Below are 26,280 nucleotides of genomic sequence, written 5' to 3' on the forward strand. Positions count from 1 at the left end.
GGAAGCGGGCGGAAGCAGGTGGCTCTCGCGAGGATTTACTCGGAGCCCCGCCTGGCTCAAACGGGGGTGTTTCTTAAAGGGCAAGGCGCGTGGGTCGTCGTGTTTTCTGTCCCACCTTCTTGAATAGAATGGACATCTGAGGGTCTGCGACACGCCTTTACGCTCGAGCCGGGACGCGCGGTTTAAATTGCGTCTGAGAAATCTCAAAGAAGCGCCTCGCACTTTGCTGCTTCATAGTTAACGAAGCGCTCGGGCCTGAGTGCGTCACGGCTGCGCGGACTAGTGTTCAGACGCTCGGCCAGGGTGTCCGGATTAGGAAACTTCTGGGTAGTCCGGCACCCCGACACCCGCAGGGGCAAAAGAGGCACGTTCCTTCCCGCCCCAGGGCTGAGGGGTTCTCTTTGGACCTGGAACTTTATGGGGTGGGGTGTGGAGAAAGCAGGGGCTGTCTGAGGTTGGAGACCTGAGGTATTTGATGCCATGAATGGTTTGGTCTGAGCTGTTGAGAGTGGAGGTGGGGAGAGTGTTGAAGCAACGTGGGCAGCTGTCTTTTTGAGTTAGGAGTTGTAGTTGGCTACTTTATGTCTCCACCTCAGCTGGAGTCATTCAAATATTTGGGCCTAAACTGTGTGCCAGGCCCGGTTTTCATGAGGAGAACCGAACAAATCACAGTGCCTACCTTCGTGGAGCTCTTAGTTTAGTTGGATTTATAGCCGTTTGTGATTTTATACGTTTGTGTAAGAAAATAATTGCACAAATACATAAGTACTTCAAAATGGTGTGAGAGTGCAATGAATGAGGAGTGAGTGAAAACTCTAGAATGAGACCCAAAGGGTGAACAGGAGTTTGTCAGGAGGGAGCGTAGCACATTTGAGGAACTGCAAAAGCTGGTGTGCTGGAGCAGGGTCAGTAATTTGAGAGATAATTGTAGCTTACATTAGGGTGATGACAGTGCAGATAGAAGTGAATGATATTTGAAGGTTAGAATGGATAGGACTGGATGATGGGTTGGATGAGGAGGAAGAGCAAGAATGACGGCCAGAGTACTGAAATGGCTTCCTTTACTGAGATGGGCAAGATGAGGAGCAGGTTGAGGGGGATTATTGAAAGTTTCATCTTGTGCTTATTAAATTTGAGATTGCTTATGAGACATGCCAGTGGTGCTCTCAGGCGGTTGCATTTGTGTGAGCTTTGAATCCTTTTTTGCATGTTATCTCAACTTTGTCCACACCTTGGAAATGGGGCTTTTACCCCCATTTCATACATTGGGAAACTCAGGCAAAGAAAGGTAAAAGGGAGTTGCTCAGGGTGAGGACATGGAGGGCAAGTCTTCTTTCCCCCAGCAAATGAATTCCCAGAGTGGAATCTCTTCTTTAGGTTCCATTTTGTAATTTTCAGCATATGTTAACTCATAATATTTATTGTAGTTCTACTGTGTGCCATTCACTGTGCTTAGTAATGGGCCTTCTTAAATAGTCATAAACACTGCTTACTGACTGGTTGTCTACCATGTCCTTTGATTTTCCCTACTTCACTCCCTTTGCCCCAATTCCTACTTTTTATGCTAGGTTGCCTTTATTTTCTTTTCCTGCTCATTTTTATGTTTATAGTGTTGCTTCAGGTCCATGTGTGATGGCTTTACAGGCTTTCTAGACTAGCTCACAGGCTTTTCTTTGTGATTCATGCTGAAGTAAGCATGGTGACATCCCAGATAGAATTGCTGTTTGTTAACCTTTGAATCCTTGAAATTTGGTGATTACCAAGATATGCAACTTGTTTTTTTTTTTAATTTTTATTGGAGTATAGTTGACTTACAATGTTGTGTTAGTTTCTGCTGACAGCAAAGTGAATCAGTTATACATATATCTACTCTTCTGTAGATTCTATTCCCTTATAGGTCATTACAGAGTATTGAGTAGAGTTCCCTGTGCTATACAGTAGGTTCTTATTAGTTATCTATTTTATATATAGTAGTGTGTATATGTCATTCCCAGTCTCCCAATTTATCCCTTTCCTCCCCTTTCCCCCTTGGTAACCGTAAGTTTGTTTTCTACACCTGTAACTCTATTTCTATTTTGTAAATAGGTTCATTTGTACCATTTTTTTAAGATTCCACATATAAGTGATATAATATTTGTCTTTCTGTGTCTGACTTACTTCACTAAGTATGACAATCTCTAGGTCCATCCATGTGTCTGCAAATGGCATTATTTTGTTCTTTTTTTATGGCTGAGTAATATTCCTGCAATTTCTTTCTTAGAATATTCTAAATCCAGGCAGTTTAACTGTAGCCCTAAAAGCTTACTTGCCTAGTTGCTGCAAATTCACCATCTCTGCACTTAGAGTTGGAAATCAGTGTGTTAGAGACAAAAGCTGGCATGGATCTCTAGTAGAAGAGATTTGGGAGGAATAGAACAGGGATGCTATTTCCTTTGGCAAGAAGGAGGCCATGACCATTCAGTGTTCAGGAGGAACCTCCTGTAATATAACGGTGATAAAGATTTTTTTCAAAATGCAGAATATATAACCTCTCTAGGCACAGGTTGTCCTCTGAAAAATGAAGGATTTGTTCTTGATGACCTCAGAACTTTTCCCCCAGCTCTAACATTAGGTAATAATTTTAAATATGGGGTATAGGTGACATTCCTAGTAAATAGGTGGGGATTCAGGGGAAAGGAAAGGGATGGATTGTTTTGATGTTGAAAACACCTATAGCAGCTTGAGAACAAAGTGCTGTTAGGTACAGAATGAAATAATTGGTTGCTAATGTGGAGGCCAGTTTAGGAGTAGCCAAGGTGGAGAAGGCGGGAAGGGATGGTTGTGGAAAGGTTTGCTAAGGCAAACCCATGGCTCTTCTGGAAGTCAGTGGGGTTGTTAAGGAAAAGAATTCTGGAGCTAGGAAGTCTTAGGGTTGAGGCTTCACTCTCCTCCTTACCTTGAACAAGTCACTTCTTAAATCTTGCAGAATCTCAGTTTTCTTGTCTGTAAAATGGGGATCCCATCTATTTTGTTGGGACTATTGTTGGATTGAATAATTTGTGTGAAGTTCCTAGTACCATTTACAGCAAGCATGTGTCACCAGTGAATTTTAGTTCTCTTTTTAGTTTTTCGTAATTTGTTCTGTCCTCTTCTGCTGTTTTCTATACTCTTTCTATTGAGGATCTGTGACACTACTCACTTCATCATTCTCTAGCAGAAAATAAGTTTGAGAAACTAAAGGAAGAACAGATCCAAAGTACAATTCTTAGGGATTTTTTCCTTCTGGTGGAAAGAGGGGACCAGTAAAATAGGTCTGTGGGATATTATCTGCTGCTTCCATGGCTGGTGTGTTAATGATTGTTAGAAATTCAGAACTTTTCAGAGTTGGAGTTTAAAATATTGGGTATTTATAACCCTAACTATATTAGTAAAATGGATGACGTTTTCCTAGGTATCTTAGTAACTGCGTGTGTTTTCCCTAACCCCGTCCATCCATCAAAGAGTTACATATAGTATGTTGTTCAAAAAGAAAAAAGTTTCTGTGCCTAGAAAAATAAAAAAGTTTGAAATATCTCTGGATTGGATTATCTCTAAAGTGCTTACAGGTTCATGAAGTAGAGATCAATAATGTGTAGTCTGCCCTCAATTCTTGGCTGTACTTAAGCATAGTGAATTTAAGGACTGCAGTTCTGTAGATTCCATCTTTAAATAAATAAAAAAATCTTACAGTAAGTAAAAGTCTATGAAGAAGACCTATATGGTACAATATAAAACTCAAAGGATTGAAGATTTGTGTAAATTGACATAAGGCACAGTTGCTTAATTGTGGAGTGTAGATGTGTGTGAAAGTGACTTGAAATGGGCCAGTGTAAGGTATCATTTCCTCCCCTGTGGACACCTAGTGGTGAAATGTAACCTTTCAGTGGGAAGGGGAACTACAACTAAGGAATGACAGCAGTTTCCTCTCTAGATAACCGAACATCTTTACACTAATTTGTAGCCTTGTTAAATTAAGCAGATATGGACCATTAAATGCTTTACCTTATAATGATTTCCAACTTTAAGAAAATGCACATAGAGAACTTTTTTTCTCATTCTTTCAGCTCTAGAAAAAAATTTTTTTTCTTTTTTTAGAATCCTTGTTCTAGGGAGCACTCACTAGCTGGAGTAGGTCTTCCCATAACATGAAAGAATAATTAGCAGAGTGAGATTGAGCCATGCCATTGGACCACCTGGGGAGGAGGTAAGTGCTTAATGTTTCCAGTGCTGCCTGTCTTGACTCAGTACAGATCCTTGTAGAATAGCTAGACAGATGCTAATCTTTTAGTTCAATTCCGTAAATACTTATCACGTACTAGTTTTCTGTCTAGCAGAGTGCTGGGGTAAGTGCTGAACAGTCTTTTTAGAGGTAGTGCAGTCCTTAAATTTATGGTCTTTTTTTAGGGGAAAAAAGATATAGGAATGTTAAACAGATAGATAACTGTATAAAAGAAGTAGCTGTTTATAGGACTGAGGCAGAAATGAACAAATTGAGCCTGAATCACTTTGCTATATCAGTAAGAAAGGAAAGGAACGAAGACTACTGGGGGTCCTTTTTTTTTTTTTTTTTTTAAAGTACTTTTAATACCCCGATAGACTTTTTGTTTTTTTATTGAGGTATAATTGACGTATAACATCATATTAGTTTCAGCTATACAACATGATTCAATATTTGTATATATTGTGAAGTGATCACAATAAGTCTAGTTAAAATCTATCACCATATATAGTTAAATAATTTTTTTTCTTGTGGTGAGAACTTTTAAGATTTACTCTCTTAGCAACTTGCAAATATGCAATATAGTATAATTAATTACGGTCACCATATTATACATTACATCCCCAAGACTGATTTATGTTATAACTGGAACTCTGTATCTTTTTGACCCTCTTCACCCATTTCACTCACCCCCTGTCACTCCCACCCCGTCACTCCCACCCCACCCCCAACCCCACCTCTGGCAGCCACCTATCTGTTCTCTGTATACATGAGCTTGTTTTTTTCAAGACTCCATATATAAATGAGATCATACGGTATTTGTCTTTCTCTGTCTGACTTATTTCACTTAGCATAATGCCCTCAAATTCCATCCATGTCATCACAAACAGCAGGAATTCATTTTTTTTAATGGCTGAATAGTATTCCATTGTATATATACACCACATCTTCTTTATCCATTCATTCATCAATGGACACTTAGGTTGTTTCCATATCTTGGCTACTGTAAATAATGCTGCAGTGAACATGGAGGTGCATACATCTTTTCAAATTTCTGTTTTTGTTTTCTTTGGATAAATACCCAGAAGTAGAATTTCTGGATCCTATGGTAGTTCTATTTTTAATTTTTTGAGGAACCTTCATACTCTTTTCCATAGTAGCTGCACCAGTTTACATTTCTAGTCATAGTACACAAGTGTTCCCTTTTCTCCACATCTATGCCAACACTTGTTATTTCTTGTCTTTTTGATAATAGCCATTCTACAGGTGTGAGGTGATACCTCACTGGGGTTTTGATTTACATTTTCCTGATGATTAGTGATGCTTAGCACCTTTTCATGTACCGTTTGGCCATCTGTGTGTCTTTGGAAAAATGTCTATTCATGTCTTCTGCCCATTTTTTAATTATTTTTTTGCTATTGGGTTGTATGAGTTCTTTATATATTTTGGGAACTAACTCCTTACCAGATATATGATTTGCAAATATTTTCTCCCATTCAGTAGGTTGCCTTTTCATTTTGTTAATGGTTTCCTTTGCTGTGCAGAAGCTTTTTAGTTTGGTGTACCTCCCCCCCTTGTTTATTTTTGCTGTTATTGTTTTTGATTTTGGTGTCAAATCCCCAAAATCCAAGACTGATGTCAAGGAGCTTACTGTCTATGTTATCTTATATAAGTGTTATGGTTTCAGGTCTTAACGTTCGTGTCTTTAATCCATTTTGAGTTAATTTTTGTGTATGGTGTAAGATAGTGGTCCATTTTCATTCATTTGCATGTGGTTGTCCAGTTTTCCCAACACCGTTTATGGAAGATACTGTCCTTTACTAATGCGGTCTTGTCAAAACTAAGCCAGTAGGAAAAGCCTACCAAGGCCAAAGTTAGAAGAATTTGAGCATTAATAAGAATAATTGCAGTGAATTGAAGCACATTAAATAAGTTAAAATCCGTGAGTTCACAAAGACACCCAAGAAATCTCACTGGTCTCACCTTTGATTAATACTACAGATCTAACTCATTCTAAAATCCAGTACATAAAGAAGCCTTTCCCATATGAACTCTACCTCAGGGTAACTAGTTACTTGTTATGAGGGGAAGTTTCTCACTAGAGAGGTATTCCATATAAAAAAATGAAGAAAAGATAGAAGTAGAATAGTATACCTTTAATGAAATTAGAGATCTAGGTAATGATCATCAGTGGCTGCTAACATCACAAAAGAGCCAACCAGAATTATATACCCTCTGATGAACTAATCTTGTCAAAAAGCTTAACTTGAGTCAGACCAAGTGGGGATGGAAGAACATGTTAAATGACATCGTAAGAATGCCATCAGTGAAATGTAGAATGTAGGAGATTACAGGACTACAGGACAGGTGGCACAGTTTCTTCAACAAATAAATTGCAAAGCAGAGGAAAAAGAGGCAAGGAAACCTATAGTTTAAAAGAGACTTAAGGGACATAACCAATATAGGGTATGGCCTTTATTGGCTCCTGACTCTTTAACAGTTGAAAAAGTTTTGAGACTTCCCTGGCAGTCCAGTGGTTAAGACTCCGTGCTCCCAGTGCAGGGGGCCCGGGTTCAACCCCTCGTCAGGGAACTAAGATCCTGCATGCCACGTGGCGTGGCCAAAAAAAAAAAAAAAAGCTTTTGAAAATATTGGGATAATTTGAACATTCAAGTTTTTGCCATTAAGGAGTTGTTAATTTTTTTCGATGTGATCATATTGTTATATTTTATAGAATAACCTTTTTAGAGTTACAATGTTAGAGTAAAATTATGATTTCTGGAATTTGCTTCAGAATAATCCAAAGGAAGATGGGAGAAAATATTAAAAGCTATAATAAGTTCCTGAATTGAACATTAAAAAATTGAAAAATAAGAGTGTAAGAATTTGAGTGAAACAGCCAGTGTGGGCTGAATGGGGAAGGCTTCATAGAAGAGGGTAGACCAAGGATACTTAAGATATGGAAAGGCAAGACTGAGGAGATGGCTAAAGGCAAGGGGGACGTGGACCAAGGCGTATGGCTTGAATTTAAGCAGTTAGACTAGTAAGGTAGATTGGTTTCCCATTTAGGAAATCTGTGGTTCTTAACCTTTTGGTCACAGATTCCTTCAAGAAATCAGTAAAAGCAATGGACCGTTTCCCCAGAAAAATTAATATTTGCAGTCTTGCATTTTATAATCAGTGGTTTATGGACCCCCTGAAGTCACTCACGTGGACTCCCCACTTCCCAACCATTGCCCCAAATCTCTACCCTCTGGGTCAGGGGCTCCAAGAACCTGTTTAAGAGCTTACGGTTTAGGTGGAACATTTCCTGTTTCCTGGGATCTCACTCAGCTTAATTATTAAAGGTTGGTTCAGCTGCAGTATTCTCTTTAGTGTGAAGATAGATTTCCATTTCCTGACTTACCGCAGCAGAAATGGGATTGATGGTGCATTGTAATTAGGTTTAACAATATGAAATTGGTGATATTCAACTGTTTTTGACCTACTAAAATGGCTGTTTCAGTGGTTCTTTCTGTAAATGCTACATTACCTCCTTCACAGGTTGAATAATGTAGGTTGCCTTATAGCTCCTCTATCTAGGGCTTTCACTCATTTCATTGTTCTTCTGATACCAGAGGAAGGAAAGGTGGAGACATAGCCCTAACAAAGCAGCCTTAGGACTGGAGAATGGAGTCACAGTGGTATCTGAAATAGTGAAGGGTCTTTGCTTGAAGCAGTTTATTTTCAAATTTTGAGTTGTCTCTTTACTCCCGATCTTCTCATGTACCATTTGTAAGGACTTGCTTTTCTCTTTACTGCTCCTTCTTGCTATAGAATCCCTAGTATAAATGTTTTACTTAAAATTAAGCCATCCCCACAGATTACTTATTAAAGGTTATCTTAAGAATGAAGTGTGGAGCAAAGCACAGAATTGATATCTTGTTCTCCCTGGTAATTGATGCATTGATTAAGACACAAGACTTACGTAGTATCCCTACCAATAATGTGTACATGACGCTGAGCACAAGGAAATCACCAGATGAATCTGAACAAAGGGCTCTTCTGTAAAACAAATGGCCTGTACCCTTCAAAACTATCAACATCATGAAAAGACAAAAAGGCAAAGGAACTATTCTTAGGAAAAGGAGGTAGAACTAAATGCCATGTGCAATCTTTGATTTGACCTTAGATGAAAAAGTTGAGACAATCAGGGAAATTTTTATATGGACTATATATATGGTAGTAGTATATCAGTGCTAAATTTCCTGATTATAATATTTGCGGGGAGAACATTGAGAGTGCTGAAACATTTAGGCTGAAGTGTCATGATGTTCAGAAAACATTAATAGAGTGAACACACACAAGTGTGAGAGTGCAAATGTGGCAAAATGCTAATTGAATCTAGGTGAATGGTGTTTTATGTGTGTTCATTATACCGTTCTTTTAATTTTCTAAGAATAGGTTTGAAATAAAAAGTTGAGAAAAAACTCCACTTGGGTAAATTTTTTCAAGAGAGTCAGCAACAGAATTGGACTTTTATACCTAGGAAGTATAAAAGAGGGTTGCGCATTTATTCTGGTCATTGGTATTCCCCCTTTGCTGGCCCAGGAATACCTCAGGCCACATTTTTAGTCCTCTAAACATTACTATTAATTTCTCCTTGAGTTCTTTTCCTAATTAAGACTTATCTTTTACCAGTTAAGTTCTAATTTCTGGGTTTGGTTTGTTGCCCCTAGAACTCTTGACAGATGAGAGTATAATCTGTACATAAAAATTAAGGCCTTTCTCTCTCAAACGGAGAAACCAAACCACCCAAGAGTTTTGGACAGTGGGAGAGACTGATTTGACAAAAGATTTGAGTGCTTAAGTGCCAAGCATTGTTCTAATGTTGGAAAATAGCAGTGAACAAAAGTTTCTGGACTCTTGAAACTTAAAATGGTGGGTCTTAGTCCGTTCAGGCTGCCATAACAAAATAACACAGGCTGGGTAGCTTATAAACAAAATTTATCTTGCAGTTCTGAAGGCTGGAAAGTCTGAGATCGGGGTGCCAGCATGGTCAGGTGAGGGCCCTCTTCCAGGTCATAAACTTAAATGTGTCCTCATATGGTGGAAGGGGATCAGGGATTTCTAGAGCCCCTTTTATTGATCTACCACCTCCCAAAGGCCCCACCTCCTAATACCATCACCGTAGGAGTTAGGATTTCAACATAGGGATTTGGGGAACCTAAAAATTCAGACCATAGCAATGGGGGGAAAGACAAATTAGGTGGTAATAACTGCTGTGGAGCAAGAGTAGGGTAAGGATAGGAAATGACAGGGACTTGAAGGCAGCATGTTTTATGACATTTCAAAACCTTATGACTAAATTAAAAAAAAAACAAACCTTACGACTTATGAAAAAAGTGAGGGATGAGTCAGGTAGAAATCTGTGGGAAGACTGTCCAAGCAGGGTCAAAGTGCAGTAGGAGGGTAGGGGAAAAGAAAGGTATTGAGGGGTCAGATCACATGTGTTGTACTGTTGTGTAGCAAGGGTGGAGTTTTAAGTGGGGAAGACAACTGGAATAATCCCAGGAAGTTTTCCTTTTGGGACCTATCAAGCACTTGTCACCACAAAAGGAAGACTGTATCTGAATTTAAATTTTTGTTCAAGGCTGCTTGTGCTTATTATTAGTTTTATTAGTAGGAAACCGAAATACTACTATATTAACCACTCATGGCACAGCTTGAGACAGTTATCTGTGGGTACCTGCCCAAGCAGCTCTTCTCCCCACCTCTCTAATAAAACCCATTTTGTTCAGGGCATGCTTGGCTCCTCTCACTGATCTCAAAGATGAATCTTGAATAATATAAAGTAGTTCTAAATTGGGGTGTTTTGGAAATGCTTGAGAGGCTTAGTTATCACAATGATTGGTAAACACTAGACGCATTTAGTGAGCAAGGGCCAACCAGAGATGCTAATTATCTTCCCCAGCATGCCACAAAACAATCCTTCATAAAGAATTACTGCACATCCCACAAGGTTCCCACCAAGTGGTCATGTGGCTGAAAACTTGAGCCTATTATTTCTCATATGAAACCTCAAGAAGCTTTTAAAAGGGTGTTAATAAACAATTTTCCAGAAACATAATTATCACGTAAACAATCTCAATTTTTAAAATTTATTTTATTTATTTTCGGCTGCGTTGGGTCTTCCTTGCTGTGTGCGTGCTTTCTCCAGTTGCGGTGAGCGGGGGCTACTCTTCGTTGCGGTGCGTGGGCTTCTCATTGCGTGGGCTTCTCATTGCGGTGGCTTCTCGTTGCGGAGCACGGGCTCTAGGCGCGCGGGCTTCAGTAGTTGGGGCACGAGGACTCAGTAGTTGTGGCTTTTGGGCTCTAGAGCGCAGGCTCAGTAGTTGTGGCGCACGGGCTTCATTGCTCCGTGGCATGTGGGAACTTCCCGGACCAGGGCTTGAACCCTTGTCCCCTGCATTGGCAGGCGGATTCTTAACCACTGCGCCACCAGGGAAGCCCTTAATTTTTAAGAAATAAACTTAAGAAGTAATTCTTAAAACTTGTGAGTTCTAAGATGCAGTCACCTTCCTGGTTCTGAAGTTGTTAGCATGTGATATTTAGAACTACATTAGAGAAATTAGGACAAGGCAACTCACTGAGGATGAAAAAGCAAAACTATAGAAGGAATCTGGGTTCCTGTTATTGAGCCACTGAAATCACCTTAGGACTTAATACTAGATGTGTTTCATTACTGTAAGCCAATTCTGGTTGGACTTATTTAGAGCAGAAAGCAGCCTGGAAATAGGAGGCCTGATTTTCATGTTAGAGAGCTAGACTATTTCAACATTCCAAACCTCAGATGGGGCTAGGGAGGAAAAAAAAAAAAAGCCTCCTCTGAACCAGACTTGTCTTTGGTGATAATGCTTATTATTATACCGGCCTTCCCAAGTTTTCAATTTGTTAGAAATTCAAATGCCAGTGTTAGAAAATCCTGTATTGAGGTCAGGGAGTTGGGAAATGTGATTTATGTCATATTTCTGAAGCTGAATCTCAGAGCCTCACCCCTCACAGAGAAGAGATCAAAATGCTTTTCCTATTTATTTTTTTAAAAATCCAGAATGGATCAAAAAGAACAGTCATCAGGGATACAGGTGCCAGACACAGGCCAAAGGGTAGCTAGGAAAGTATGCCTTCAGAAAGTTTGGGAGACTTGTGTTTTAGAAGCTGGACCTCACATAAATAGCTAGCTTAGTTTTCCATTGATTTAGCTTCCCCTGCCCTACCTCCCAACATGGCACAGCTGGCTTGCCTTGCAAGGCCTCAGTTGAAGAACTCCATATACACACAGGCTGGTACAGCAGTACTTAGGTAACTAGAAGGATCTCATCCCCCTATGGTCTCATTCCAGATACTGTCTTCAGTGTGTGAGATGGTTTCACCCCTTTGAAAATACAGCCACTTCAGCACAAAACAACGTTAAATCTTTAGAATGATCAATAAATCATCTTTCCCCCCATTTTACATGCAACTGAAAAAGAATGACAGGCTAGGGACAGAATACTGTGAACTTTGTACTGTTGGGAATTATCACTTGTTAAATGATCATTAGCTATAATGGTCACTAAATTTACATATTCAGGAAATTATATATAGAGTACTGCAAAAACACAGTAGAAAACTGAAGTTTTGCCCATTTCAGCTCAGGAAATCCCTTCACTCCCAAGCATCATAATATGTTGTCCTTTCGACTCCAAAGTTTATTGCTGTTACTGTTTCTCTTCCTTTTGATCTTCCTTTTGCTCCCCAGTGCCAGAACTTCCAGAGCCTTCCCGCTCAGATGCCATCTATAAGAAAACATTTGAGAGTCACTTGTTTAATGTTAAGGGTGACAGTTTGCTCTCTGAACTAAAAACGAAAAAGCCATATCCTGACTGTTCCACTCTCCCAGTTTTAGTGATTTCTTCCCTTTGACCTCACCCTCCCTCCCTCCCTCCCACCCAAAGTAGTCAAGAAGGCAGGAAGAAGGATATTTCCAATTCCAATACTCCCAGTTCCATAAATGGCTATGTAGGAGCCATCAGTGACAGTAATCAAGAGCAGTTACATCAAGTTAGGAGCAAAATAGTCATTGAGTAAAACAGCCTTGTACCTTTTTGTATGCCATTTCGAAGAGCTTCAATGATGCTTGCTGAAGGGAAGATGCTGCCTCTCTTATGTTTTGTCCTGTTTCACTGTCTTTTCGAGCGAGGAGCTCCCTCATTTTGGAAATCTCTTCTTTTAGCTTGTGGCACTTAAAAACAAAACAAAACCAGACCCTCACTTTTTCTGGTTCTTATCCCATAACACAGCAGAATGTTTAGAAACATTTTTTAAAAACTAAATTCCTATCAAGACCCACACAAAAATGACCTTCACTGACATTAGTGATGATGCCTCCCAACTTCTTGAGCTATTTTAAAAGAGGGTTTACCTCATCAGCAGGCAATTGGTCCTTGAATTCTTCCATCTTGGTTTCTGTGTCATGAATGATTCCTTCAGCCATATTAACTGCTTCAACTCGTTCCTAAGAGAAATTAAAAATGTAGTATGAATGAAGACTTCCCAATCAACTAGTTGGCTGAATGTCCTCACTAAGAAGACAACATGAAAACGGCTACATACAGTTAACAGAGTATAAACAGTTAAGAGGGAGAAATCACTGTGGTCTGAGATGTCTGTAAGGTTTTAGCTGGATTCTGTAACATGAAAATTTTGATATGGGAAGTCTGAGAATAAATAAGAAAGGCATTTCACATAGAAGTTATGAGCAAAGTAATCACCTTCTTTCGCCGGTCTTCCTCAGCATACTTCTCTGCATTTTTAACCATATTTTCAATATCATCTTTGCTTAACCCACCGGAAGACTGGATCACAACTATAGTGAAAAGAAGGCACCTCATTATTTCCCAGGAAAATTATATGCTTCTTCCTCTACTGTATTAAGAAAAAGAATCCTCCTCTTCAGAGTAGCTGTCTTGATGTGCATTATGAAGAAGGGGAATATCCTACTGTCCTACAATAAGCAGAGGGAAACCAAGGGTCTAAAATATACACTGAACAACTAACTGTCCTACCTACAAAAACTTCAGCAATCCAGAGGCTCAGTGCTTGCCTTTTTTGGGGAAATAAACACCATACCTGTTAATGTGACACTGATAACTGAGGAGAAAGAGGGCAAAGAGGACTCATCATCCTCCCCTGAGGCTAGGGGAAAAGATAATGCCCAATCTAGAGGGTCTAGTTGCCAACAGAGAAAAGTCCCTCACCTCACTCTTACAGTCTTAATAAATAAGAGTACTTACTCTGCTGCTCGCGTCCTGTACCCTTATCTTTGGCAGAAACATGTACAATCCCATTGGCATCAATGTCAAATGTAACTTCAATCTGAGGAACTCCTCGAGGGGCTGGGGGAATCCCAATCTAGAATAAATAAATACCAGAGTAAGCTCCTCTCACAAAGGGGTCCAGTGCTCTATTTCCAAAACCTATACGGTCTTCTGGGGAAGAAATTACTTGGTTTCTGGGAGGAACAAGTGAAACTTTCACTTAAGTGTACAAAAACATGAGTTTGTCGGTGAGGGTGGTAATTTCATTGCTGCTTGAAATAAATAGGACTCATACTAGTGAAGGTTGGCTATAGCAAGTAACCACAATGGCTTTATGTACCTAAGGACACACAATGCGTGAAGAGTAAACTTTTCCATCATTCATCCCAACAAGCAATAAGCGATGCTGACTAGAAGCCAGAAACAAGGGACTTCCCTGGCGGTCCAGTGGTTAAGACCCTGTGCTTCCACTGCAGAGGGCACAGGTTCAATCCCTGGTCAGGGAACTAAGATCCCACATGCCACAGAGCACGGCCAAAAAAAAAAAGACGACGATGACGAAGTAGCAGCCAGTAACAATATCAAATGTCTTTCAAAGTAGTAAAATAGTAATCAGGAATTTCTTCTAATAAGCACTGTTTATGAACATTTCCCTGGCTCTTACAAGCTTCTTTATTTAGTTCCTAAGGCACAAGAAGCAGGGCTTTCAGGTAAAAACTGAAGCCATGGTTATCCAGTTGCAGAATTCATTTGAATACTATGCTAAGATAACACAGACTATGTCTGTCAGCAGTTTATGGTAATATTAGGGGTTAGAATAGTGTAACTTCACCATAAAAAAATGAGCATAACATTCATGATTCCCAATACCTACCAAAGTAAACTGTCCAAGAAGTTTGTTGTCTCCAGCCATCTCTCTCTCACCCTGACACACTTTAATCTCCACTTGAGTCTGTCCATCAGCAGCTGTAGAAAACACCTAGGGAGAAAAAGGAAACTTGCTGGGTTGGCAGCCTGATTTTTTTCCCCCAGCCTATTCCCCCTTACAAAGTGCAACAAACCAAAGGAAGAAATTCACATCCCAACATTGGAAGAATCCTAATGTACACTATGTTCGGAACAAAGGCTTATGTCTTTACAGAGAACAGGAGTAGGATTAGCACAGCAAAAGGGCATACAATAGCTATTGTTTTCAGCTAAGCAAATGCATTGTACAAAGATGCAGCATTAGCACAGAAGGCCTCAAGAGAAGGAGCTATAAAAACCGAGATGTTGAAACATGCTCATCCAGAGAAATGGGTCAGAGAGAGGACATTTATTTTATGCTCATAGTCATAGGAGATCACCACACACTTTTCTTCAGAATGATGTGTTGGCAATACATCACTGCAAACATAGCAATAGCCATAGTTCTTTCAGAAAAACACCAAAACTGAGAAAGGAAATAATTCTTAATCTAAGACCAAGCCATTGTCCAAATAACCCTGGCTTGATATCTCAGAACCCCTATCATTCTCCAGGAAGACAAGCACACTCCCCTGGTCTCGGCCACGCCATTCTTTTTACTGCCTTTGAGAACAGAAGAGTATAGGAATTTAGTCTCAAATGATGAGGCTCCTTCTGGCAATTATTATCCTGAGAAGGAGAGACTATTGATGACTTCCCTAAAATCATCACCACTGGCTGACAGGTAAAGACAACTTTTCCAGGAACAAAAGAGAACAAAGGACAATATTCTTACCACCCCTCAACATTCACCTAGTATGGACTGCAAAACAAAAAGGAAAGTTTTCTAGGAAAAGCTCACAGAAGTGGCTACAATCACATCCTCACAGAACCTAGTATCTCTGTGACAAATAGGGTGGGGTGGCTTTTACCTGGCTCTTCTTGGTTGGAATAGTGGTGTTCCTGTTAATAAGCTTGGTGAAGACACCTCCCAGAGTCTCAATACCCAGAGACAGGGGAGTGACATCCAAGAGTAGCACATCTGTGACATCACCAGCCAACACACCTCCCTGAATGGCAGCTCCAATGGCCACAGCCTCATCAGGATTGACAGCTTTACTTGGGGCTCGGCCAAAGAGATCCTGCACAGTCTGCTGAACCTGAGCACCAAGAAAAAAGAACCTTGTCACTCACTACTCAGGGCAATTGCCTGAGAAGGGGAGAATAGCACATGTGTCCTGAGACCCCACCAGGTCTCAGGACAGGGTGCTTCAGATCCAAGAACATTTACCCAAATTATTTTGTAGTTGAGTTCTTGTTAATGAGTTAAGTATATTCTTTGGTTACCCATACACTTTACTCTTGAGTATCTCATTCATAGCCCTTTTAAATTTGGGAACAATTTGCCTAAATTTTGTTATCTGGTTTCCCAAGCAACACATCAAATTAGAAATACAAGGTACAAGGCAAGGGGACTTAATTTGTATAGTCCAAGTCCTCTTCTACATATCAACTAAAAATTAGCTTAACAGAAGCAGTAGTAATTCAATACTGGTGCAAGTATGAGGCATGTTTTCCCCTCCTGCTTATTTTACTAATGCTAGGAAAAAGTTCTATTTGAATAACATCTGGGATAATTTGTTAACATAAAGATATCTGCCTGGTTCAAAGTCTCTCCTTTTCACTTCAGATTTATTGTATGCATCATTTTCCTAAGCACAAGTACTCCAAAGGAAAAATTATGAAAATCAAGACCCAAGATAGTTCTATTCAAGATATAAAGAATTACACCATCAACAGGTTGTGCTCAGTTATTAGTTTTCCACACACCTGTCTTTTCAGAATGATGTGTTGATAAAATGCATCATTGCACAAATCTCTGTTGAAGAGATGCCTTTAGAAACCCCAAACACTATACTGCAAAACACATGTCCAAAATTGCCCATAGAGGCTAGTTAGTACCAAGATGTTAAGCTGTCTCTGACCGCAAACTTTGTTTCATTCCTAAAAATTCTATAAAACTGAAGTTCAGGATCCTCCTTGCTGCTACCCCAAAGACATTCTCCCCTTTCCTAATCCTTTTTTTAAAATACCCTTTAAGAACTCTTTAGCAAGGGCACAAATTCATCCTCCTTTCAGGTCGGCGTGGTAGAAAGGCCAAATATTCATGTCCTTACACAACATAAGCCATATGTCATGTCCTAAGAAATAATTATGTGTTGGCCCTCTCTGCTCTCTATGTCAAGAATTCCATGGGTCCTTACCTTGGGCATCCTAGTCATGCCACCAACCAGAATCACTTCTCCTATGTCACTTTTGCTGACTTCTGCATCTTGCATCGCTTTTTGGCATGGAGCTATGGTCCTTCTGATTAGATCAGTAACAATCCCCTCAAACTGAGCCCGGGTCAGCTTCATATTCAAATGCTTGGGTCCAGAAGCATCCATTGTAAGGTATGGCAAATTGATGTCAGTCTGCAAAGGAAGCAGGGAGACCAGTAGTGAAGTCTCTCTATTACTTCAATTAAAGGCTATACCCTAGGAAAGGAAGACTCTGATCAGTCACAGGGCGGGTCAGACACTTTAAATGAACGGCCACCAAAGAGAGTGACTCTTTAAGATTCAACCTCTTATCTTCCCAGAAGTAAACACTATAAATGTTATTAACAATGAAGAAAGGAATGGAGAAGCAGGAAAAATCCCCATTCAGGAGGTGAAGAACGGTCTGTCCTGCCATTAAAAATATATTAAGAATCACACTACTGTGTTCTTTTACCAAGTTTTAAAAGATTTACTTGCACATTAAGAAAAATGTGAAAGGTATGCTCTGAACCAAATAATCTGCCACCAAACCAGGGCTTTGCAAGTTTCAGGAAGATGGTTAAGAAAGCTACAACAAAAATGCTAAAGAGAACTACAAGGACTGACTACTGCTATCACATCCCCAGGGAGTAGCTAACACTGCTACAGTCACACCATGTAACATACAGTACTTAATAAACCTAAAATCCTGATAAGGCATGGATTAAGAATATTTAGACTAACAAAACTCACTACTAAACATGCGGAAACAGGTGTCTCGGGGTGAACCCCCAGGAACAGAGTTTGTGTATGCTGCCCCTCCAACTTCACAAAGCAAGGCCAACAGGGAATAAAGACTGAAGGGAGCAAATCCTTAACCAGCTTTCTTCAGGTAGAGTACCCTGGACAGATAAATGCTTTATAGGGAGAATCAACACATCTTTTGTAAAAACAGTGATATTGGATATAGTTTCAAGAACACCAATAACAATTTTCTTTTTCTTTGCAAAATGTTAACAAACCAAATCAGTAAATAAAATTATCTATAGTAATGCAATCCAACAGAACTTTCTGTGGCAATGGGAATGTTCTCTATCTGTGCTTTTCAATCCAGCAGCCACTAGTCACATGTGGCTGAATACTTGAAATACAGCTAGTGGAACTGAGAAATGGAATTCTTAAAAATTGTATTTAATTTTAAATAGCCACATGTAGTTACTGTATTAGTGCGGTTCTATATGCTATATATTAATGACCAGGTGAAAAACTCCAGGGTTCTCCACCCTCGAAAGCCAGTTCCACCATGAAGTTCTGTCCCTCTTCTCTCTCAATTCCAACCATGTATCTCTCACTACCACACTCTGGTCCAAGTCCTTCCTCTCTCACCACCTGGTGTGCTGCAATAGCCTCCCAACATTTTCCCACACCCACTCAGGCTGCCACAAAGAGCACTCCACCTCAGAGTGCTTTCCCCAAATCTGACCATGTTACCAGCCCACCTTAAAAATTTTCAGTAGTTGTCATTATCTCAGGAAAGATACCAAATCCCCAATCTATAAAGCCTCTAGCCTTATCTTCTATGCTCCTCCTGCCAGTCTAGTCTGTACTTCAGCCACACTGACCCTTACTCAGGTCTTTACCCAAGAACCTCATACTTACCTGACCCTTTATCTCTTCCTGATTAACTCACCTTTCAGAAGCTCTCCTAATTATGTCAAACACCTGTCAGGTTCCTTTATTATAAATCTAACTTTGCTTTTTAAAAAAAAATTAATACATACATTTAGAGTACCACTTACTATTTACTACATATTGTCCTAAGCATGTTACATGTATTAATTTACTAATCCTCACAACTCTAAGGGGGAATGGAGCACCATGTATCCTCATTTTATAGACAAGAAAACAGAAATGTTAAGTAATTCACTCAGGGTCACACAGCTAATAAGTAATGAAATAAGGACTTCATCTCCACCAGTCTGCCTGCAGAGTAACTCTTAACCTCTACATTACTTCTGACATTTATTAATATAATGTTCTCATTAGTGTCCACCTCCCCAAACCACATTATAAACTCAAGGGTAATAAGTGCTTTTATAAATTTAACCTACAGACTTACAATCACATATGCACAAACATTAATGTACAAGGATGGTCAATACACCTTGCTATAATAGCAAAATGGTGGAAAACAATCCAAATACCTATCAACAGGACAGAGCCACAGTAAAACTAACCAACGTCCCGTTTCATAAAGTGACAACCCCTGGGAAGAATTATAAGCTATCCTCTGGTAATGCCACTTATTTCGGCCCCAACCATCGTGCTGCAAATTCTGACAGCAGGACAAGGGAATACCATCAACTTCATGGATGACCCTGTACAGCTTTGTCACTCCTTATAGCTGCTATTAAAAAGAAAGAAAAAGAAAAGAAAATCCAGATGTGACTGAAGGTCACCCACTTTACCAACACAATGACAGATGCTATAAATACCTCTTCCCTTCCCAGAGTGCTAAAGTTGCTCCAGTTCTGAAAGATGAAGCCTCCCTTTGCCTTAACCACTAAGAACAGAATAACAGCATGTTAGGTCCGTGTCAGGGATATAGCAAGATGGCAGGAGATCTAATTCCAGGTTCTCATGTGGCAGCAGGAAAGCAAATCATAACCTGATTTAGGTGCTTCAGCTCACCCATAAAAAACATAATGCTCCTTTGCTAATGGAAAGGCTTTTTATCACCAACCAGAAAACTGTTAAAAAAAATCTGACCGACATTATGCCAATTAGAATATGCTATTCGAGTAAACTCAGGCTGAAAGGATCCATCAAGACTGGTGGAATTTGTCCACATCTCACCTGCACAGATGAAGAGAGTTCACACTTGGCCTTCTCAGCGGCTTCCCGAACCCTCTGAAGCGCCATGTTGTCTTTGGTCAAATCAACCCCTGTCTACAAAGTGAAGACACACAATATATTAGTGTTAAGAAAATGACTACTACTTAAATTGCAGAGATAAGGTGTAACAAAACAAAATAGAGCCATACCTTTATAAACAAGCAGAAATTACTTATTGCCCTTAAAAATCTACAGGAAAAAAGAAGACCTACTTTGAAAAAGAAATATGTGTCTGGAGTTAGAGGATGAACTGTTCTCAGTTCTTTCCAGCTGTAGGATTCTAGCTCAAAAAAGGAGTTCCCATAATTCATTTTCCAATACAGGTATCCCCCCACTTTTCCAAAGTTTGCTTTACACCACTTCCCTTTTATAAAAGATCTATATTAGTACCTGTTTTTGCTAACCAAATGAAACCTAAAAAGGATTTTCACTTTTACAAAAAAGGCAAAAAGGACAAATAATGTTCAGCATTTGCTTTGCAGCGAGCCATTAGAGGCAGTGTGCACCCCAAGCTCCTTCCCCAGTAACTACACTTATCTGAGCACCAAACCACCACCATAGCTTTGAACTGTCTGTGAGCATACAACCATTTATGTTTTGCATCTGTTAGCAAAATGTGTAGCTTCACGACATTTCAACTTATCAAAAGTTTCGCAGGCTCAATTTTCAGATAGTGGGGGAAACCTATACAGTCATCCCTTGGTATCTGTGAGGAATTGGTTACAGCAACCCGTCAAATGCGGATACCCCAAATCCAAAGATATTCAAGTCCCTTATATAAAATGCCATAGTACTATTGTACACCAGGTGCTATAGCCTTTTAATTGTTGTTTGTTCCCAATTTGAAGCTACGATAACCAGAATAGTTCAGAGCACCCATGGAACTGAAATGCAATTTCAGTGGCCTATTCAACACTCTCTTAAGGGAAAAAAAATCGTAAAACAAAGCAAATAGCAGTACGAACAAAGAAATTCTCAGTATTCCAATGTGTACATATTAACCACACTGGTAACTAACCTCTCTTTTGAACTCCTTCACAATGTGACGCAGCAAGGCCTGGTCAAAGTCTTCACCACCTAAAAAAGTGTCTCCATTGGTGGATTTCACCTCAAATACTCCTTTCTGAATTTCCAGTATGGAAATATCAAAAGTTCCACCACCTAAATCATATACGGCAATGCTAGAAAGAAAAAAGGCCGTCAGGAACAAAACTCATCACAGCGTATGGACTTCAGTAACCAAACCAACATAAACTTGGCTATTTCCCCCCCAGGTATAATTATGAAAGTTGATGACTGCATAAGTGACATATGTCTTAACAGGTAGCCCTAACAGCAACATGTAAAATACACATACAGTTAAAATGAAATGTTAAAAAGCAAAAACCACTCTTTTGGATGAATACTTGCCAACAGGCATACCAAGAGGAAAAAATGACCACAGCCAGTACTTGAAAAAGAAAAAGTAATCAAGGGACAATCTTGAAATGAATGAAAAACACAGACCATAAAAGCCTTGGGAAAAGGTCAAGGCAGTACATTTCCAGTCTAAGTATAAGGCTCAATCACTATGAAATCAAGATGATGATTTAGGATAAGTTTCAAGGTTCCATGAACTTAAGTCTCACAAATCTAGGTGGAATTTACTGCACAAACTTACATTTTGTCTTCTGATTTGTCTAGACCATAGGCCAGAGCAGCCGCTGTGGGTTCATTAATTACCCGAAGCACATTTAGTCCAGATATCTGGCCAGCATCCTTAGTGGCCTATAAGAAAAGAAAAAAGCATTTTCCACCGTGTCCCAGGTACCATTAATTTCCTGAATAAAAATGCTAATTGGGGGGCTTCCCTGGTGGCAGCAGTGGTTAAGAATCCTCTTGCCAATGCAGGGGACACGGGTTCGAACCCTGGTCCAGGAAGATCCCACATGCCGCAGAGCAACTAAGCCCGTGCTCCACAACAAGAGAAGCCACCGCAATGAGAAGCCCACACACAATGAAGAGTAGCCCCAACTCACTGCAACTAGAGGAAGCCCACGTGCAGCAACCAAGACCCAATGCAGCCGAAAATAAATAATAAATAAATAAATAAATTAAAAATGATAATTAAACTCACCTGTCTCTGAGAGTCATTGAAATAAGCTGGGACGGTGATCACAGCATTTTTTGCTGTATGCCCCAAGTAATTTTCTGGAAAAGCAATCAATGAAAATCATTCATGAGACCCTATCAGATGAAACAGGCTACAATTATTAATGTAGCCTAACAACCTGTGTCACTCTCTTGAGGTCACAAACAGCACCCAATAGTTTTTTAGCATATGACCTAACATGAAAAGACCTTGTAGGAAAACACTCCAATTTAAAAAACCCAAGATCTCACCTTTAACATGTTAGTGAAGGCTCACCAGCAACAATGACCTAATTTTAGATTTAAAAGAGCCACTAGTTTCTTAAATGGGAAGTTTTACCTAACAGACACAAAAGCTTAATGTGTAGTCTTTTGATTTCCCTTCTGGAAAAAAGAAACAAGCAAGCCACCATTAGGAAAACTTGGAAGAGAAATTCAATTTGTAGGGAAAGAGTAATAAAGTTTTGCCATTCCTAGGTATTCTGTATAAAAGCCACTGCAGACTCATCCAAAGGACACTGAGGTATGGAAGCCAGTGATCTCAGAGGAATCATGCAGTTGTCTGAATTTTCCCAGATATGAACTAAGCTTTCTCACCTGCAGTTTCTTTCATCTTCATCAACACAAATGCTCCAATCTGACTTGGGGAATAGAGTTTTCCATGAGCTTCAACCCAGGCATCGCCATTAGAGGCACGGACAATTTTAAAAGGAACATTTTTACTGAAAGACACAAAAATTATACTTGAGAAAACATGCCAGCACAACCTACCATGAGGTTACCGTACACCATGAAAGCCCATCTTCCACCCCAAGAGATCCATGGCCAACAAATGAGAACTTCAGGAATTTGTTTAATGAAAAACCTTCAGAAAGCAATCATTAACATGTAAAAACATCCTGATGAAACCTGAACATTCTTCTCACCAAAAATTTATGCAGCTGCTTTGGAAAGCGGTAACAGAGATACCATATGACCTACCAATTCCATTACTAGATGTCTACCCAAGAGAAATGAAAACATATGTCCACACAAAAACCTATACACAAATGTTTATGGTAGCATTATTCATAATAGCCAAAAAGTGGAAACAACCCAAATGCCCATTAACAAACAGATAAACAAAATGCAGTATGTATGCATACAATGGGATATTATTTGGCCATAAAAAGGAATGAAATACCGATCCATGCCACAACAAGGATGAACCTTGAAAACATATCCGATCAGTATCAAGATGGCGCCTATGCCATTATCTACCTTATGTGTTTAACGCCAATTTATGTGGTCCAGGAATGACTAGCCAAATCTTCATATATCATGTCACACATAGCAAAGACCTAATCTGTGAAGGCAGAATTGAATTTTTTGAAGGAGATACCCTTTTGGCAGGAGCAGGGCCTGTCCCCAGGAATCCTGCTGGTAAGATTCATCCGTATAGCCTTTGCATATAAATACATTTTTGCTATTACTCACATGTCTTTTTGAACTTCTGGGTCATCATATCGCCGGCCAATGAGACGCTTGGTAGCATAGAATGTGTTGTTTGGGTTGGTGACAGCCTGTCGCTTGGCCGGCATGCCAACAAGTCGCTCACCATCTGCTGTAAAGGCTACAACTGAAGGGGTGGTTCTGGCACCTTCAGCATTCTCTAGCACCTAAAACTCCCAAAGTAGGACAGAGAATGAGGTTCCAGTCACCACTAGCGTCTTTGTATCAATCATTTAAGGCACAGAACAAACACTAAAGAACAGTACTAATGGGCATACTTTTCTGCTCTGTGAATGCTGATATAGTAAACAACTACTATTGCAGATTCAAACAATCTACAACTAAGAACATCCAAAAAACAGGAATAAATATAAATCACATCTTTCGTACTCAATGTTTGGACAACGTAATCTTTCCTTCCATACGAAGAGTTAAATCTACTTCTGATTTTTTGGTGATGCCTACAAGTTTCAGGCATTAAAAAAAACTGCCAACAAGGAATTCAAAAATCCAGGTGCTCCAAATATTCTTGAGGAGAACCAGGTGGGAATAAAGATTTCACAAACAAAGGAGGAACAGCCTCTACTTCCTCTAGAAGGAAGAACATGCCTTACTTAGGATGCAGCCCATGCATTATTTGGAGCTCCACTTGCTTCTAGACTGTTCCTGCACCTTCAGCCTTTGTTTAACTGACTTACAAAAAAGCAGAACTTTAATTACAGAAGTAATCAACAGTACAAGTCATCCCAATGGGTCCTAATGGTAACTTAGTAGTCTTACATCTATACTAGGACACACTTAAATCCTGGGAAGTCAAATCCATTCATTTATTACCAGCATACAATTAAGCACAAAGATTCACCTCACAAGAGTCTTAAGAATTATAAAAGCAGCTTTGAAAATGTCCCTTATCTAAGCCAAAGGACACAGAATTCTGAATTGTGTACTGGTTACCACTACATGATCCAGAGCTTCCAATCATGCTCACCTTTGCTTGTTTACCTTCCATAACTGCCACACAGGAGTTGGTAGTACCCAAATCAATACCAACAACTGCTCCCTTGATTGCTTCTGATCTGTAAGACATTTAAAACAATGCTATGATTAGTTATCTTAACAGTGATCTCCAAAATGGTTGTAAGAAAACAATATTTGCTACTGTGGCAAAATGCATACTCTATAAATAAACTTAGCTGTGTCTTTTTTTCTGAGTGAAGTAATCACAAATTTAGAGACCATTGCTCTGGGGCTTAATATTTATTATCTAAATGCTAAAGGAAATGAAATTATACTTACGCATAGTCCCGCCTTGAAACAATTCTAAAAGCTTCATGACTAAAGCCATTCCAGCCATCCTTAAAAAAAAAAAAAAAAAAAAAGGATCAGCCATGAACTACATATGAAAACTTGAGCTTGTTTTAATTATTCTTCTGAAGAATACATGAAAGGTTGAGACTTTCAATTCTGTTCACTGAGTGGTCACCATGTATAAAATATACTGAAATAAAATATTTCATGTCTAAGAGACATTATGGTACTGAAACAAACAAGCCTAATAAAGTACAAATGTTCCCAATGAAATCAGAGAAATGAATAGATATAAAATTATCTTGAATTACATTACCAAAGGGTCTCTCAACCTTGGCACTATTGATTTTGAACAAAATCTTTGTTAGGAGCTGGGCCGTTCTATGCACTGCAGAATGTTTAGCAGCAACTTGGGCCTTTACAACTAGAACCTAGTAGTAGCATGGCTACCCAGGTTGTGACAACCAAAATTATTTCCAGACTCTGCCAAATATCCCGTGGAGAAGTAAAAATACGTTAAAATACTACTCAATTTCATCATCAGGAGCACTGTCTACCTAAGACCCACATATGTTACGTGTTGCAGGTAGAGATTTAACTTAATCAGAAACATTTCCCCTGACCTTGCCAAACTACTGCTTTAAGAGAACTAGAATTAGTAATTTTGTGAAGTCAGTTTATGAGGAAAAAAAAAAGTCAGGAGTGGCTTCCCATCAGTGTCAAAGACCTTTGTTACAATCTTCACCTCAGACTACTTCCAAGTCTTCTTTTACCCAACCTGAGTGCAAAGAAACACAATTCCTGTTTCCCCAAAAAGTATGTTTTTACTCTTACACGATAATGAACAACCACTCCATGGCCTTTTCCTGATTTGCTTATTTTTTCTGAAATAACGGAGGACAAAATTCTGGGGAGCTAACTAGTCAAATATTCGTAAGCAAGAAAATCAGAGCTTGATTTTTAATTTACTGCTCAGATACTCTTTCTTCCTTCGTTGTATCATAGCAACGGGGTCCTCGCACCCTCTGCATTTCACAGCGAACAATCGTCCTTCTACTCAAGACCAAAACTGTCTAATCGTCTCAAAAGGACTAATCAGGACCACTGCCCGCTACCTGATGAGGTAAAACTCTAGGCTCCCAAGGAGTGTGACTCAGCAGGGCCTGAGACAGGAACGCAAAACCCTGAATAAGGCCTTGAACCGGCAGCACTGAATACTGAACGTCCGTTATTTTCCGTCTCTCCCCGTCTCTCCCCGAGGATTCTGACCCCGAAGGCCGTGGCCTGCCGCGCTGAGTCCCAAGGCCGTGAGCCCCTCGGGGAAGGCCCGGCAGTCCCTTACCTGGTGGCGAGCTGCTGTGGGGCCCCGGGAGGCTGCGGCGCCGACAAGACGGGCTACTGCGGCTCGGCTGGCGCTTATCATGGCTGCTAAATGGTGGAAATACGAGGCAGCAAACACGCGCTCGGACCGCCGAGAACTGCGCGGCGCGGTAGTGCTAGCACTTCTGGAAACCTCCAACTACGTGAGGTGGGGGGCGGGGTTTGATCGCTGCGGCCTGGAAGCCCGCTCTTCTGCTGAGGCGCCGCCCGCGCTGCCTGATAAGAAAATACCTGAACGCTGTTTCCGGAGTCAGGG

At 40.0% G+C, this 26,280-nt stretch overlaps 1 protein-coding gene, 1 long non-coding RNA gene and 2 other non-coding genes across 4 annotated transcripts in view; 1 reads left to right on the forward strand and 3 right to left on the reverse strand.

Moving 5' to 3' along the window:
- Positions 1-4,117: 4,117 nt before the first annotated feature.
- The window catches only part of LOC133090956 (uncharacterized), a 154,405-nt gene continuing 132,242 nt past the window's right edge, over positions 4,118-26,280 (forward strand). The window contains exon 1 of the long non-coding RNA XR_009700832.1: positions 4,118-4,222. This is a non-coding gene — a long non-coding RNA (uncharacterized LOC133090956). The remainder of the gene's footprint in view (positions 4,223-26,280) is intronic.
- HSPA9 (heat shock protein family A (Hsp70) member 9) lies at positions 10,364-26,183 on the reverse strand. Its single transcript, XM_061189649.1, has 17 exons — positions 25,987-26,183; positions 24,633-24,691; positions 24,325-24,412; positions 23,322-23,503; positions 22,443-22,567; positions 21,832-21,905; positions 21,376-21,482; positions 20,734-20,896; positions 19,677-19,769; positions 16,785-16,994; positions 15,453-15,680; positions 14,450-14,554; positions 13,552-13,669; positions 13,030-13,124; positions 12,681-12,773; positions 12,360-12,500; positions 10,364-12,054 (listed from the first exon to the last, which is right to left on the reverse strand). The coding sequence occupies exons 1-17, from the start codon at positions 26,065-26,067 to the stop codon at positions 11,977-11,979; spliced, it is 2,040 nt and encodes a 679-aa protein (XP_061045632.1). The 5' UTR covers positions 26,068-26,183; the 3' UTR covers positions 10,364-11,976.
- Positions 14,897-14,967, reverse strand: LOC133091603 (small nucleolar RNA SNORD63). Its single transcript, XR_009700938.1, has one exon. It is a non-coding gene; the product is annotated as a small nucleolar RNA SNORD63 (small nucleolar RNA).
- Positions 16,323-16,393, reverse strand: LOC133091602 (small nucleolar RNA SNORD63). The gene has a single exon (XR_009700937.1). It is a non-coding gene; the product is annotated as a small nucleolar RNA SNORD63 (small nucleolar RNA).

This window comes from Eubalaena glacialis, chromosome 4 (assembly GCF_028564815.1).
Source record: "Eubalaena glacialis isolate mEubGla1 chromosome 4, mEubGla1.1.hap2.+ XY, whole genome shotgun sequence".
Taxonomy (NCBI): Eukaryota; Metazoa; Chordata; class Mammalia; order Artiodactyla; family Balaenidae; genus Eubalaena; species Eubalaena glacialis.

Coding starts and splice junctions, on each gene's coding strand:
- HSPA9 (XM_061189649.1), bottom strand. CDS start 26,067: ATGATAAGCGCCAGCCGAGCCGCAGTAGCCCGTCTTGTCGGCGCCGCA. Junction 24,692..25,986: donor CCACAGCAGCTCGCCACCAG/GTAAGGGACTGC, acceptor TTTTTTTTTAAG/GATGGCTGGAATGGCTTTAG. Junction 23,504..24,324: donor TGGAAGGTAAACAAGCAAAG/GTGAGCATGATT, acceptor TGGGAGTTTTAG/GTGCTAGAGAATGCTGAAGG.